We start from the raw sequence: 14409 nt of genomic DNA, 5'->3' as shown, positions 1-14409 counted from the left end.
CGCTGACTCACCCTAATTCCTTTGGATCCGTCCCTTCCTCTTGGTCCGGTACCTCCTCTATTTCCCTAAAATACAAATAATGACAAAACAGTAAATAAACGTATTATAACTATCTTTCCCTTATCCAACGCGTAACGTTTACGACAGATCCTCTAAGTATGCAGGCAAATGAACACGGTAAATTCTATAGTTTACAACGAGTCTCCTTTTTAACCGCGGCCAAACATAAAAAATAATAATAATAATAATAATAATAATAATAATAATAATAATAAAAAAAGTTCCATTTGAGATAAGGAAATTTTCACTTTGAGAGCTCAAAGATGACAAGTTTTTTGTGAGTCTGTGAGAGTGTACAAGTCTTTTTTACTTTAAGGTACGTGGAGACTGGTAACCAGTCTCCATATACTATACTAAGCACAGCTTTATGGCAGGAAAGCTTGAGACAATCTTCTGAGATCGTTAATTGTTTAAACTGCCCTGCCATTTGTCTCTCAGGCACATGAAGCTACGTATATCGCAGGATATCTTTTGTGTACTGACGACGAACATCGAGTGTACCATGACCACCATGATTTGGGCAGGGTAATAATGTTCTGAATAATAACGTGAATTGTTCGCGGATTTATACTGCTAAGCTATACCTCAAAACCATAAAATATAATTAAATTAGAATGAACTTGAGAAACCAAAATTAATATTGATTTATATTCGTATAAGCATTAAGACGAAGGCGTCTTCAAAAGTTGCCGTTGTCTACACAAATTTGAATCTTTCAAAAGATTCTTTTCTGAAGATCATTTTCACGAGGTAACGTTTTCCACACGTATTCTTGTGAGCGGAACATGTAAAACGGAAAGAAACGTTTTCACCCGTGTAGCGGGGTCATGTACTATGAAAAATACAGACTTGTTTTTTCTTCAAGCCGCAATTATAAACTCCTTTACCTTTTCTCCCGGTTCACCAGAATATCCTGGCAACCCAGGGGGGCCTCTTTCTCCCTAGAAAAAAAAAAACAACAACAGTTTACTGAAGGCTCAAAAGTCATCATACAAAAGGACAGAAAACAAGTTAATATTATATTTAGGGATTACAAAGAGCAACATTTTAAGTCACCAGAACAGAATGCGATAATTACCTTAGGTCCTGTAGGCCCAGAAGGTCCGGCTGGGCCTGGAATACCACTGCGACCCTGAAGAACATAACGAACAAAGAAACAATAACAAAGACGGTATAGAAATAACGGTGAAAACAACGTCTTTGAATCAACAGTAATCCATACCTAACTTAATTTGACAGTGATAGTTTTTCACTATTTACTGTTACATTGATCTGCAGGAAGTGAAAACTGCTAAATAACACTTTAACCCTCAAATCAAAGAACAAATTCTCCTATCTTGTCTACAAATGTTCTTATAAAAGGACTGGGGAAAAGTTATTGAAATATCAAGAAAATTCACCTTAGGTGACCATATCCTTAATTCTCATGACCTCAGGGGTGGAATAAGCATTGATAGAACAAGGAGAAATTTGATGCTGATCACCGTTAGAGCTTAAAGGGTTAAACTAAAAACAAAGCAAAGCACGCATGTGATGCCGCTGACCTTTGGTCCTTCGGCTCCTTCCATCCCTTGGGGACCGGTATTTCCTGCAACTCCCTAAAAAGGTTCATGATAAGATCAGAGATTAGACGTTTGATTTATCCAGGGATAAACAAAATGAAAGGTTGAAACAAAACATGATAGTAAAACTGAATCATCACTTGTTGATCGCGTCACCAGGTAACACTGAGAATTGCTTACTGGGGGACCCATCGAAGTTCTTTATAACATGCATAACAGTGTCTCCTTACGCTAATTTTCACCTCAACGCAAACAATTTTGAAGAACATGAAGTCCTATATAAATGACAAAAAAACGTGTGTGTAATATGAAACACCTAAACATAGAGTCAGGAAAGCCGAGTCATTTCTTTTACTGAGCCATTCTGGCAAAGGTTAACGTTCAAAGCATCAGGTGGTTTCCCTTGTTGCTTCAAAAATGAAAAAATGGTATAGAATAGGTGAATAGTCAAGCAATCTGAGTGGTGTTGAGTGGGGTAAAACGGATTCTGGTATCTCCCTTCCCCCACACGATCTGTTTTTCCAGCCCAAGGTGTTAAGTTTTCATGCGCGTTCTTACGAGTAACAAAAGAAAAATAAAACATAACAATACGGCCTAGTACCGTTTGAGGCGGGTAACCAAGTTACCAATGCATGCTGGTACTAACAAGCTCTGTATCATTTTACTCACATCTTCGCCCTTAGGACCCTCGTCTCCTTTTCCACCAGGATATCCTGCCAGTCCCTGAAGAACACAACGATTATCAGAAAAAAAAATATACTAGTTACAAACATAGTGTAATGGCTATGATGTAATATGGCTAACAGACAGTCCACATTGTCTTCCTTGTAGTACAGAAATGGCTCGGCAAAGAAAAAGGAGGAGGTCTGTTTTGAGTCTGTCTTATACTTCAAGAACATATTCGCTGTGTTGAAACATGCAAAAGGGAAGTACAAACCTCTTCGCCCTTTTCACCTTCAGGTCCTCGTTTTCCTCGGTTTCCCTGTAGTAAAAAAAAATATATATATGAAAATGACATTCTGTTAGTTTCCCTATCGGGTCGCGGATGGTCCTTTTTAAAAGCACCATCATGTACCTAACATGCCATTCGTAAATCATTATTTCATTTTATTTTGTGGGGCGAAATTCTCCAAATAGCATCACCGCATCTCACCTTTGGTCCGGGAAGACCTGGGTATCCCTGTGGCCCTCTCACTCCTGGTGCACCCTGTAAATTGCACAAGTTTATCAGTCGATGTTTTTATGACGAGGAAATAGCCATAACTTTGAGCAGCTTTCGCGTCTGCAAAGATTAATGATCCGAGAGGTTGTAAAGTTTTCATTTTCATTTCATTTTCACAGCAAAATGTGTAACGTTGTATGGCTTAATCTTCCTTTACGGGAAACTGAAGCGCAACTAACGTTAACTGTGATAACCAAAAGAAAGGGCAAAAGATGTTTTCATCTTCTTCCTAGCGCAACCAAAAACAATGGCAAAAGCACAGCAATGGATGCCTATGTATGCATTTAGCAAATAACGTGAGAACAACCAGGAGTGCACGGGAACAACAATATTAAGACCCGTTGTTACAATGACTGAACAGTTTAACGAATTTATAATAAAATGGGCGCAAGTGAAGAAAACTTTGAAATGGGTAGAAGGTTTCTACACGTTGGTATTAGCTTCTTAAAACGGTCCTAAATGGGTTACAGGGTGCAAGAGTAATCAACCAGCGAGAGAGTCGTAAGGTTCGTTCCGCTCGTTGATACTTCTTGCAACTGTGTTCAGCTTTGTTGCTCACAGACTAAAAGAGGTTAAGCCGCACTACGAGGCTAAGTGGCCCACACGGTCGGATCAAAGCCGGTTTCTATAGCATGAAGCAAAAAAGTAGGATTATTGCTTCTCCCCCCTGAATGGGATACTAGTCTATCGCAGGGTTATCCCCAGCAGTATGTCAACGGTACCCATTTATACACCTCCTAGGTGAAGAGAGACAAAGTGGAGTAAAGTTCCTTGTCTACGGAAACAAAACGACAATGTGGAAACCAAGCCAGCCTCGAACCGATGACTCTCCGACTCTCTGACCGAAAGCCCGATAAAAAGTCCGACATGCTAACGACTACACACTCACCAAGTAGCTATCAGTAAAAAAGCAGTAAAGGCCAAGTAATACGGGCAACATTTTCTTTCAACGTTCCGCGTAACAAATGTTGCGTTACACGTTGCGATTGTTTCTCCTGTATACCCACGTGCACAAAACATTTTCATGTTGGAGGAAGTAGACGCTGTTTCGACTTTTTGTAACATAAAAATTTGTTGCGCGAGGAGGTCGCGGAGGTGGTTATACGGGCAACAAACAACCGCAACTTGCACTGCAACGTTTGTTGCGCGGCAAGTAGCAAGAAATGTTGCCCGTATTACTTGGCCTTAACATGTCATACTCTGTCTCCTTTGGGTCCTGGTGGTCCTTCGATTCCAGGATATCCCTAAAACAAAGAAACCAGAATCGTCAATAGGTACAGTGCAATACCAACATCTAGAATTTGACATGGAGTGAGTTAAATTCACTTATTACGCGGCCCATAAGAGATGCTTTTAAGCCCCGGATACATGTTTTAACACTGTTGAACACTATATACAAAAAATATTGGACGGGCAGTCAAACGTCATTTAACATCACAAGACACCTTAAACTTTGGCCAGAATGTGTCATCAAAAGCAAAACATTCACTGAACAAAAATGATGATCAAATATTGTTAAACGTGGGGATGCTAAATGTTCTAACATTGTTGAACCACAAAGTGTACAGCAATGTTGCCGGGGGCTTTAAGATCGTTTAAAAGATTCTGCAAACACAAAAAGCTAATTGCCTAAACGGCTTTCTTGATCATGAGAAAAGAAAATATATAACGGTTGACTTTGTAAGACAAGACGTAAGCGGAGGGTGGGAGTGGGCAGGGGGGGTTGAGGTTGGGGAGGGGCTGAGGAGTATTGTACAACGAACCAGCTTGGTTCTATTGATGTGTTTTTCCCGCTTACCGGAACACCGTCGGCACCTGGGTATCCCGGCATGCCAATCTTTCCTGTTTCACCCTGAAAATATAAAATGTAGCAGTGACTTAGGCTCGGTTCAGACGCACTACCTATAATAATAATAACCTGTCATGTGCTCTTGGTTCAAACTTGGCCGGTTTTTTTTTTGCTTATGTTAAGGTGCTCTTTCCAGCACTGTCAATGTGTCAGTGTCAATAGGCCATATCCGAGTTGCTTTGAACCTCATTTTGAAAGCGAGGCTAAGTGCAAAGTATTTTATATGAAACTTAGTTTTCTTTGCACATGAATGACAACTAATTTTCATAATAAAAACTTTGCACTTAGGCTCGCTTTCACAATGAGGCTCACAGCAACTCGGAAATGGCCTATTCTTTCCCTGGCCTACATCAAATTTTACATTACTGTGATAAAGGAGAATTGCCCATAAAGGCCGCGCTTTTCTTCACTTTCCGTAACACGTGTACGATGTGACTAGGAGTAATCTTAGCTCCCCGCTTGTCCGTCGTAGGGTTACTCTCCGAGTATCTCACCAGCATCCGTCTATACAGTTGGCCCCGATTGTTCAAAGAGCGGATAACTCTATCCAGTGGATAAATCGCTGCCCAGTGATAACATGTACTCCAACTAATACATTTTATCCGCTTGATAAAGTTATCCGCTCTTTGAACAAATGGGGCCTGGCGTGCGTTTCTCAAAAGACCCGTAAACTTTACGGGCCCGATAAAGTTTCCCGTTCACGGCCCCGTTAAGTTACCGGGCCCGTAAATTAACGGGACTTTTGAGAAACGCACGCCTGGTCTCGATTGCTTATAGCACCGGCGCAAATTTAACCAGTGGATAAATATCCATCCAGTGGATCGGTGGGTAAGATTTGATCCACCATGAAGGGGTTCACAGATGAAATGTAAACCACCCTTTGAAAACCTTAATCCGGATGGAGAGAAACAAAGTAGCGCTTTCTGTCCACAGTTAAACTTATTTTGCAGTAGTCTTAAACGCATGCTATGAATTTACCTTAGGTCCTACTGGCCCGGGAGGGCCTGGGATACCAGGCGGACCCTAAAGAAAATAAAACGACATCGTCATCGTATAGAATACAATGATCCTTGTTTAACTAAACAAAAAACAAAAACAAAACAAAATATAATCATGGATTGGAACACAAACTAGCCACACTGGCATGAATTCCGCCGGTACAAGCAGTCAACTTCTTACAAAACAGAGACATTGGGGACCATTTCCAACCGCAGTTATCAGAAACGCTATTCGCGACGACGTCCGAGGTTTACTAACCAAAACAAGAACTCTACACGTGCATTGCACTTTTTGGTAAATTTCTTTGTGGTCACTGCACGACTAGGACGTGAAATCTCCCGATGGGACATTTCATGGAGGACGAGAATTTTTCTTTCTTTCTAAACTTGGATGCGGTCTCCAAGAATTCAACTCCAGGAAATTTCGCCTACATTTGAGATTTAAAGCGAGTTGGAATAATTCACTTTAATAGTGACGTTTTCGCTGCCGTCGCCGTTGTCATTGCTAAAGCTCCCTGTTATTGCAATGAGGAAGCTCACAGTAACCTGTTACTATACCTACCGGAGGTCCTCGCATGCCTTGAACACCCTGAATTCCTGGTGCACCCGGAGGGCCCTTGGAAAAAAAATGGTGAAAGGGTTTGTTTCTTCTCAGAATTAACATTAATAAGCCGTGATCTAGTACACAGTATTTAATCCGTTCCATCAATAACACAGTGTCATAAAAGTGAGGATTACCGGGGATCCGGATGGACCGGGTGGGCCTCTGTCTCCAGTATTTCCCTGTTGAAAAAAAATACTTACAGTTAGTAGTGCGCTAACACTGGTTATCAAATCCATCGCGCTGCCAAGAGGGAAGTGAAACCAGAACCTTATTTCCTATTTCTCCACAAGTACGAGACTTGCTTACTTTTATTTTTTATTGTGTTACCATGAGTCATTTAAAGGAATTGGTGAAAACTATTATACTATATTTGAACAGGGCCCAGCAAACCACGAAATAAATGGTGAACTCAGCCTGCAACCCCACTTCCTCAACATCAAAAAATGGTGTCTTCGGTTATTGCATAGCCACACGTCCAACCAGCAGTAAAATGACAGCTGATGAGATTCAAACCCCACTTTTCTTGTTTATCTTGCTTGCGGAATATTTTTGTCTCAACTCAAATTTTATAGCCAATATATATTATTGTGTTTTAAATTTACACAACGGGGGTCAAAAACAGTCACTGAAATCGCAAAACTGTTTGACACACCACATTCAGTCAGAGGGAATGAGAGTTGCAGGTCAAATGCACAAATTCTGATGAAAATTTGAACAAAATCAAACAATGTGCGAGGGTATGAGAGTTTCCGGATTAATGAGAGCGAGAGTCTTTCCAAGAGTCTTTAAAAAGACTATTGGAAAATCCCGGAAACTCACGAAGACAGTTATTTTTTCGGCCAGGCTAAAGGACAAACAGTCGGGCTGCGAACAGTCCTCAAACTATAGAGATTCTGATCTCAAATCCAACCTGCGCACTGGGTAATACACCATCATACCTCTACAGCTGAAGGCAATACGGAGATAAAACAATGAAATACCACTTACCTGTAATCCTCGCGGTCCAGGAGGTCCCCTTGGCCCTGTTTCACCTTGCGGACCCTGTAGATGATCACAAGACAGGCATTTAAACAACAGAAATATATCGTGTCCTGCGTCAGACGGGAAATTTTATGCAACTTGCTCAGTTCTCTTACGACTTGGGATTAGGTACAGACGACGATTTTCAAGAATACTTTCGATCTTATATTCATCGTCAGTGATCATAGAACTGCGCGCGGGCCTCGTTTTCTTATTATGAAGATCAAGTGAATCAGATGCTAAATCTGATTTGATTTCAGTTTTTCTTATTCCCACAGTTTTTCTTATTTCGAGGAAATACAGCATAAAATAAAGTGAAACTGAAAATGAGAGCTTTTTTAAAACTGTTTTGAAAGCTCTTAATAAAAAGGCCGAGTGTTACGTGTGCTATCACAGAAAACTTACTCTTTCACCGGGAACTCCACTCTGTCCGGCTACACCTTGATCTCCCTGTTAAAATAAACAACGCCGAAGCATAACCAATTAATTTTTCCTAATCACTGTTACTGAACTGCGAATATTTTTTATCCACACTGAGTGAAAAATAAATTAAGCATTTCTTCCATTTTCGTTTCATTTTATCTTTCCATGAGATTCATATATGCATTCCCTTCAAAATCTATCTCCTCAGAGCTTCCATCTAGCGTTTTCCACGCCCTACCATAGTGTCAAAATAAAGTGCGCCCTCTGACGCTCAATCAATCTCCACAATTTACATCTTTGCTTTCGTTAATTTCTTTTGTCCCCATGAGCTGAATCTTAACCTCAAGAAAAGCGTCTAGTCTCACTGCAGATGCAATGTAAAGCCCCGAGACGTAAACTTACCCTTTCACCGGCTTCGCCTTTATCTCCCTTCTCACCGCGAGCACCTGGTAAACCCTGAAAACAGCAAAGGAGCAAATAAAATGAGTTGATGCCAATCCTATGTACTAGACTGCGGAAGGCGATTGAGCTGGGGGGGGGGGGGGGGGTCACGTCATGTGATTATTGCTTTTAAATCAGTGTGTAAAGTGTGGATTCTTCAATGAAGACAACAATACAATACAATGCAATACAGTATAGTTAAACACAATATAGTACAGTACAGTGCAATGCAATGCAATACGGTACAATACAATACAAAAAGATTTTGTTATTTTGGCTTCTCTGTTTTGGTAACAGTTTTCAAATGCACCCGGCATCAACTGTCCATCGGTATATGGCGCGTACGAATGATGTAAACAACACAGAAAGCCAGTTAAATGTCTTTAATTTGATTAGATAAAATGAAAAGATAAATGACAAGTGAAACTTGTTTTCGAGTCTGCATCGTTTCAAAAACTATTCTTCGTCCAGTCCGGACATTGTTGCTCCTTTTTTCTGCCTTTTCCGTCCGTATTCGCTCTGTTGTAAACCGGTCAAACCGGGACACTACAGTGTATTACGGTCTCATATTTTGCGCGTTCTCTTGACCTTATTTGGTGAAATGACATAATAGTGGAATAATAAAGTACAGTACAGTGCAATGCAATGCAATACGGTACAATACAATACGCTGAAAACTAATATTTACAAATTTTTCTCCAGGTAATGCAGCGGGTTTCAGTTTCTTTCCCAGGGAACAATGGTAGAAATTTTGTTAATTTTTTTGTTGCTACTTTCTGGAGGCAAAGGGTAAAACGTTTGGCGCAGCGTATTTCAATAACTGTACAGCTTTTATCTACATTTCAGTGTCACATAACGTTCTATAAGATTTGGTCGAGATAATAGCGATGTTTAAGCAAAATTAAATGAGTGCGGTTCTAACTAAGACGCACGTTTAATAAGACGCGAACTGCTGGTATAAGGTGTCAACACGAGACAAAGAACAAGGTTCCGAGACGTTCTCATTTAACTCGTGCTTAAATGAGAAGCGACTTAAATAAGACACGAAAAGCAATTTACGTGAACATTTACTATCTCCTTACGAAAGCCGCGCTAGTTCAAATGGATCAGTTCACGATGTTAAATCAACCGACATTCTCTCATATTAACTTACTCGAGGTCCTTTATGACCCATCATCCCGGGAATACCATCAAGCCCTCGGTCTCCCTGAAAAACGGAGAAAGCAGGCGCTGTTAGAAACAGAAATCGTCAATATATGTAATATTCCCTTATAGCTTCGTTGGTCGCTGAGGAAGCCTTATTATTCGATCCAAAGTTAAAAGGTTTTTTAAACGTCCATTGATCTGAACGCTCTGGTCCCGGTTGTTCGAAAGCCGATTAACGCCAATTAAAAATTAACCACGATTTTCATCTCGCTTGTTAAAATGATTTCAAAACCTAATTTTAAGCTAACGGTAAAGATAGTCGACGTCGAAACTAAAGGACAAAGATCTTTTTGAAGAATGACTAATGATTAGCAATTAATCTTGAATCAAAATTCACGTTAACCCATAGTTAAGTTAATCGGGCTTTGAACAACTGGGCCCTAGAGTTTAGTAAGCAGCCAAACTAAACATCAGATCAAAACGCTTTTTTTAATCTGAAGAATGTTTTCAAGCTTCTTCTCTATCCAGTTTACATGTTTCTTTAATTAAAACTAACAGGAGGCTTAGGAAGTAAGATCATGTTTTAAAAGTGACTCGCGCTGCTCCGCACAATTATCTCGACTGTGAAAACTTCTTCTCTCTTGTACAAATCTCTGTAATTAGACTTAATGATGCGATAACTGATATAAGAAGCAACTCATCCCAGTTACTTCACAGGACATTTCTAGCTCTTTTTTATCATAGTTACCTTTGGTCCAATGGGTCCGGGTGAGCCACGTGCTCCATCAGGTCCAGGGAGACCCTAAGGAGAAATATTACATGATCTCGTTAGCTTCATCACGTAAACAAAAAGAGAATCGAATCCAAAAACATTAATTTTCGTTTACCCTTCCCCGTCCACAACCCTCCCCCCAAAAACATTCAGAGAATATTATTCAAAATGCGCAAACAACGTCTTCCTGGTTTTTATCCCCACCAAGCACGTTCTCCACCCTCAATTAGTTTAACATTGGCCGTTTTTATACTAGAGGACGCATAATCTGTGCAGACGGATAATGCATATGTTGCGTTATACGTCTGGTTATTCGTCTCTGGTATAAAGACGGGCACAAGACGCATTATGCGTCTGGACGAACTATCTTCCGTTGTGCGTCGTTCAAGACGTACAACGGAAGATACTTCGTCCAGACGCAAAATGCGTCTTGTGCCCGTCCTTATGCTAGAGACGAATAACCAGACGTATGACGCAACATATGCATTATTCGTCTGCACAGATTATGCGTCCTCTTGTATTAAAACAGACATTAATTCGTTCCCTTTCTTCTTTGGTTGACCTGTGTTGGTGTATTTGTGAAAGATGTTGGAGTGCTTTCAGGACAGCTGTTATGTCCGATTTCTGTAACACGTTTCGAATTAACTATTATCACTCCCATTGTTTGCGACACTAGCTAATAACCTGACGACTCCGAGTATTTTATTTACTGGTATCGATTTATGCAGCTGAGTGGAGGCCGGAAACAATCTGGAGAAAGAAGACAATGTTAAGGATGACAGAGAACACGTTTCGAACCACCGTTCTTTAACTTTCACGCGTTCCACACAAGCATTCAATAACTGTACAAAAACCACATTCACCTTGATCATATTTGTTAACCTTTTCAACCTCAATATCAACATGTAAATTCGCCTCACTGTTCTACATATAACTTTTATGTCACTAGTTGGGAGATTTTGTCTAGAAATCAAGGCATTTCATCTTTGGTGATTATTTCCTTTATTCTCCTAAGTTACATTGTTCAATCAAGCAGCGACATTGTAAGGAAAAATAAGATGTTGTTCATCACTGGGGACATTTCATGGTATGTTATTTAACGTACTCACCGGTTTTCCTGGTCTTCCCGTCGGACCCCGGTTGCCTTGGTTACCGGACGGTCCCTGTAACAAGATCAAAATATATAGTTCTTAAAATGCTGCATTAACTGCAAAATGAGTACACAAATTAATAGTATACAAAACCTAAAGATCCAACAAACACTCAAGACCTTTAAGATTAGAGCAAAATCATGCTCTGGAGTCCACGTGCAGAAATGTTGTTGCCGAACGCTTTTGAGCACAGTAGCAAAAGGGTAAGCAGATATTACCACAAATGTAGACAACAATGTTATTGGGGTGGACAGACGCCAACGCTTAGTCCTTGCAAGCAATATTGAACACGGCATTACAACCAATGAAATGCCTGTCCCAGAAGATTAAACACACCTCCCTGAAGGCAAGTTCAAACTATGTTAAACCGTTATACAGTTAGCAATCCGTTATAAGTGAGTACACTCGTAGTGAGGTGATGCCTTCCTCTTCAGTTAGCCCAATAGAAATTAAGAGACCTCGAGGTAATTCATTAGTTCCTTAACACACTTTTTGCCACTTCTATCTGGCATCATGAATGCTTCGCCGCACACAAAACTTCTTTTTCCTGGTGCACTTTGTGGATCGGTCAACGGAAAGACGATGGAGCATCCCCTAGAACACAGTGTACCGTGTTCCCACAAACTACACAACTGCTTTCACTCCAAGAACTACCAAGAGTTACTTTAACTTACAGGTGGTCCAGGGTCTCCTTGGGATCCCTTTTCACCGGCTTCACCAGGAAGGCCCTGCGTAAATGAGAATAATATTTATCATCAGAGCTAGATCAACGTTTTAGAGAGTTTTTGGAATCATCCAAGCGTTTCCTTTGCCTGTATTCCTGCAAAGCTATTGAACTAGTTGTCGGAAAGAACCGTGACACAAGCGGGTTTTCACGAGTTTGGGGTGAATTGCGATTCCAAATTCAGACTGTATCTCGTAATCATGTTTTAACTCCTAACTACCAAGGCCTTCAGTGAACTCTTGTCTTAGAGCCCGCAATAGTGACCTTTAGATTTGAGTAAATCTGTTTGCGACTTGTTTGCACCCCAGTTTGCTGGAGACAATCTGACTTTTCCTTACCCCACTTTGCTACAGTAACTTATTTGAAGCACTCCATAAGTTACCGAAACTTTGGAGTCATCTGCCGACTGAAGAAAGAACTTGCTCATCGCTTAAGTTATTCAAGATAAAGATTCGTAAACGTGACTTAAGTACATTTTTGAAATATGAACGTTGTAATTGCTGCCTTTGTCATTTTTAATTGATTGATCATTTTCAAATATGGCTTTTTTTTAACTCATGTCGCTTATTGTGTATGTCAGTTAGTCGCCATGTTCGTTTTGAATTCAAAACGAACAAGGCGACCAACTGACGAGGTCTTCCGACGAAACTAGTTTTGTAGTCGTATATGTAAATTGTGTGTTGATAGTAATGCAAATGAGGTTTTTCCTGATTAAGGTGATGTCGAGTAACACTTTCTTGGCTTCGATAAACAAAATTTCACAGAGATTTATTTACCTATTTTTGTTTTTATTTTTTTCCCACACAACTTCCAATAACTGCGAGGAAAATAGAAAAACTGACGAAAAAGTGGCGAGATGGCATTGCCAAATCTTGAAGAATAATCACTCCGGAACTGAAACGCACTATTTTGAAGATTCCGAAGAACTAGGATAAAACTTATCCTTCAAATTGTTACATCCGTTTACGAACTGAACAGTCTGGCCGGCCAGTTCTGATAAACAAAAAGCGTCCTTAGTACTCACCGGCACGCCACGCTGTCCTCTAGGGCCACGCACTCCTGGGTCTCCAGGCTAAGGAAAAGAAACAATGGCGTATTAGAAACAAAACACGAGGACAAGAGATTAGAAATAATGCTCTTGGGCCACGCTTCACGATTTCAGAGAAGTTCAACGAAATGGTTAGTAAATGTGGAGATAATCCGAAGCCTGGCTGGTCGCTTTCTGGAGGTGGTCCATCGCGAGATATCAGAGTACAAGGAATCGAGCTTTTCTAATGGTGCGGGAGGGCTGAACGTTGCTTAACAAAGTTGAGATGTCGAGGCTTAAGGTTTTAACTGAAACATACAAACAAACGCAACTTACAAAATCTACATACTAAGGTGAAGAAACCAGCAAATCCGAACGGAAAATACAGAACACTTACATTATTATGGCGCATTTAGAGTAAACTGAACTCCTTAGTAGATATTTCTTGCAAACAGCAGTAAACTGAAACGATCGACTGTGACTACGCGAAGCGCGTCTCGTTTAGACTTCAACGCATAATGAACAGATTTGTCATTTCGGAAAACGTGACTTGCGAAATCCTTATTATTAAACTAACTTCCCACGCAAAAGGTCTAGGGGAATACTAATGAGGCCTGTGTTATAACAAGGTGTTAAGATCCAACAAGAAATCTTGGAGAAATTTATGTTAGTGATAGGTGGCGGTCGAAAACAAAGAAACGAACAAACAAACAAAAATAAAACAAGAAAAAGCGAGGACAAGTACGTAATTTTTAACACCTGTTAGACCACTGCAACGGTGATATCGAGACAATGGTGATCGGGGACATATTTGGAAAGATGGAATAACAGCTGGTGTTAGACTTTCTCAAAGTCCCTTTTCGTGTGAGTCCAGTCAGGCTTGTCGGTCAATCTTTCGGCGTATAAGACGACGACGACTTGTGGCAAGTCTAAATTGCTGTCTGAGATATGAAGTACGACTACTTGTCATGGGGTCACTTACATCATAGAAAAAATATCAAGCCAAATGCAATTTGAGAATAAAGAGAAAACTCAGAATTAAATACTTACCACAGAAGGAGGTTCGACGGCAAGACCACCAGCTACAGGGCCAGGACCTTTTTCACTTGATCCCTGCAGCCTACTCCAACGCTGAAATTATTAAAACAAATACATCAATATATTATTTATGAAGAGAGTCTGTCCAAGATAAGAGGAAACCAAACTAGAACAGTAGCCAGCAAACGTTAAGACTCCATTTGGAAGGATGACTACAGAATGGACTGGAAACACGGTGAAGAATTACACATAGTCTTCCAATTTGACCCGGAAATATTGAGCACGATGCAACCTCTGCCGTCTTCCTCCATTCCCGCTAACTCGTTTCCCGTGGCTCACGGCTTCACCACAGTTAGGCCCTTTGCTCGACTT

The 14409-nt window shown here is 40.5% G+C and overlaps 1 protein-coding gene across 1 annotated transcript in view; it reads right to left on the bottom strand.

The window, feature by feature from the left end:
* Positions 1-14409, bottom strand: part of LOC146464424 (uncharacterized) — a 56304-nt gene that overhangs the window by 32754 nt on the left and 9141 nt on the right. Inside the window, exons 8-28 of the mRNA XM_085129930.1 lie at positions 14050-14130; positions 12997-13044; positions 11923-11976; positions 11207-11260; positions 10074-10127; positions 9333-9386; positions 8141-8194; positions 7721-7765; positions 7283-7336; positions 6430-6474; positions 6254-6307; positions 5672-5716; positions 4643-4696; positions 4044-4088; positions 2776-2829; positions 2560-2604; positions 2292-2345; positions 1605-1658; positions 1139-1192; positions 948-1001; positions 12-65 (exon numbers count right to left, since the gene is read on the bottom strand). Coding sequence (XP_084986056.1) covers positions 12-65; positions 948-1001; positions 1139-1192; positions 1605-1658; positions 2292-2345; positions 2560-2604; positions 2776-2829; positions 4044-4088; positions 4643-4696; positions 5672-5716; positions 6254-6307; positions 6430-6474; positions 7283-7336; positions 7721-7765; positions 8141-8194; positions 9333-9386; positions 10074-10127; positions 11207-11260; positions 11923-11976; positions 12997-13044; positions 14050-14130 — 1110 coding nt within the window. The remainder of the gene's footprint in view (positions 1-11; positions 66-947; positions 1002-1138; positions 1193-1604; positions 1659-2291; positions 2346-2559; positions 2605-2775; positions 2830-4043; positions 4089-4642; positions 4697-5671; positions 5717-6253; positions 6308-6429; positions 6475-7282; positions 7337-7720; positions 7766-8140; positions 8195-9332; positions 9387-10073; positions 10128-11206; positions 11261-11922; positions 11977-12996; positions 13045-14049; positions 14131-14409) is intronic.

This window comes from Pavona decussata, unplaced genomic scaffold (assembly GCF_977016875.1).
Source record: "Pavona decussata unplaced genomic scaffold, jaPavDecu1.1 SCAFFOLD_164, whole genome shotgun sequence".
In the NCBI taxonomy this organism is placed as follows: domain Eukaryota; kingdom Metazoa; phylum Cnidaria; class Anthozoa; order Scleractinia; family Agariciidae; genus Pavona; species Pavona decussata.
This window is presented reverse-complemented; position numbering and strand designations above follow the sequence as displayed.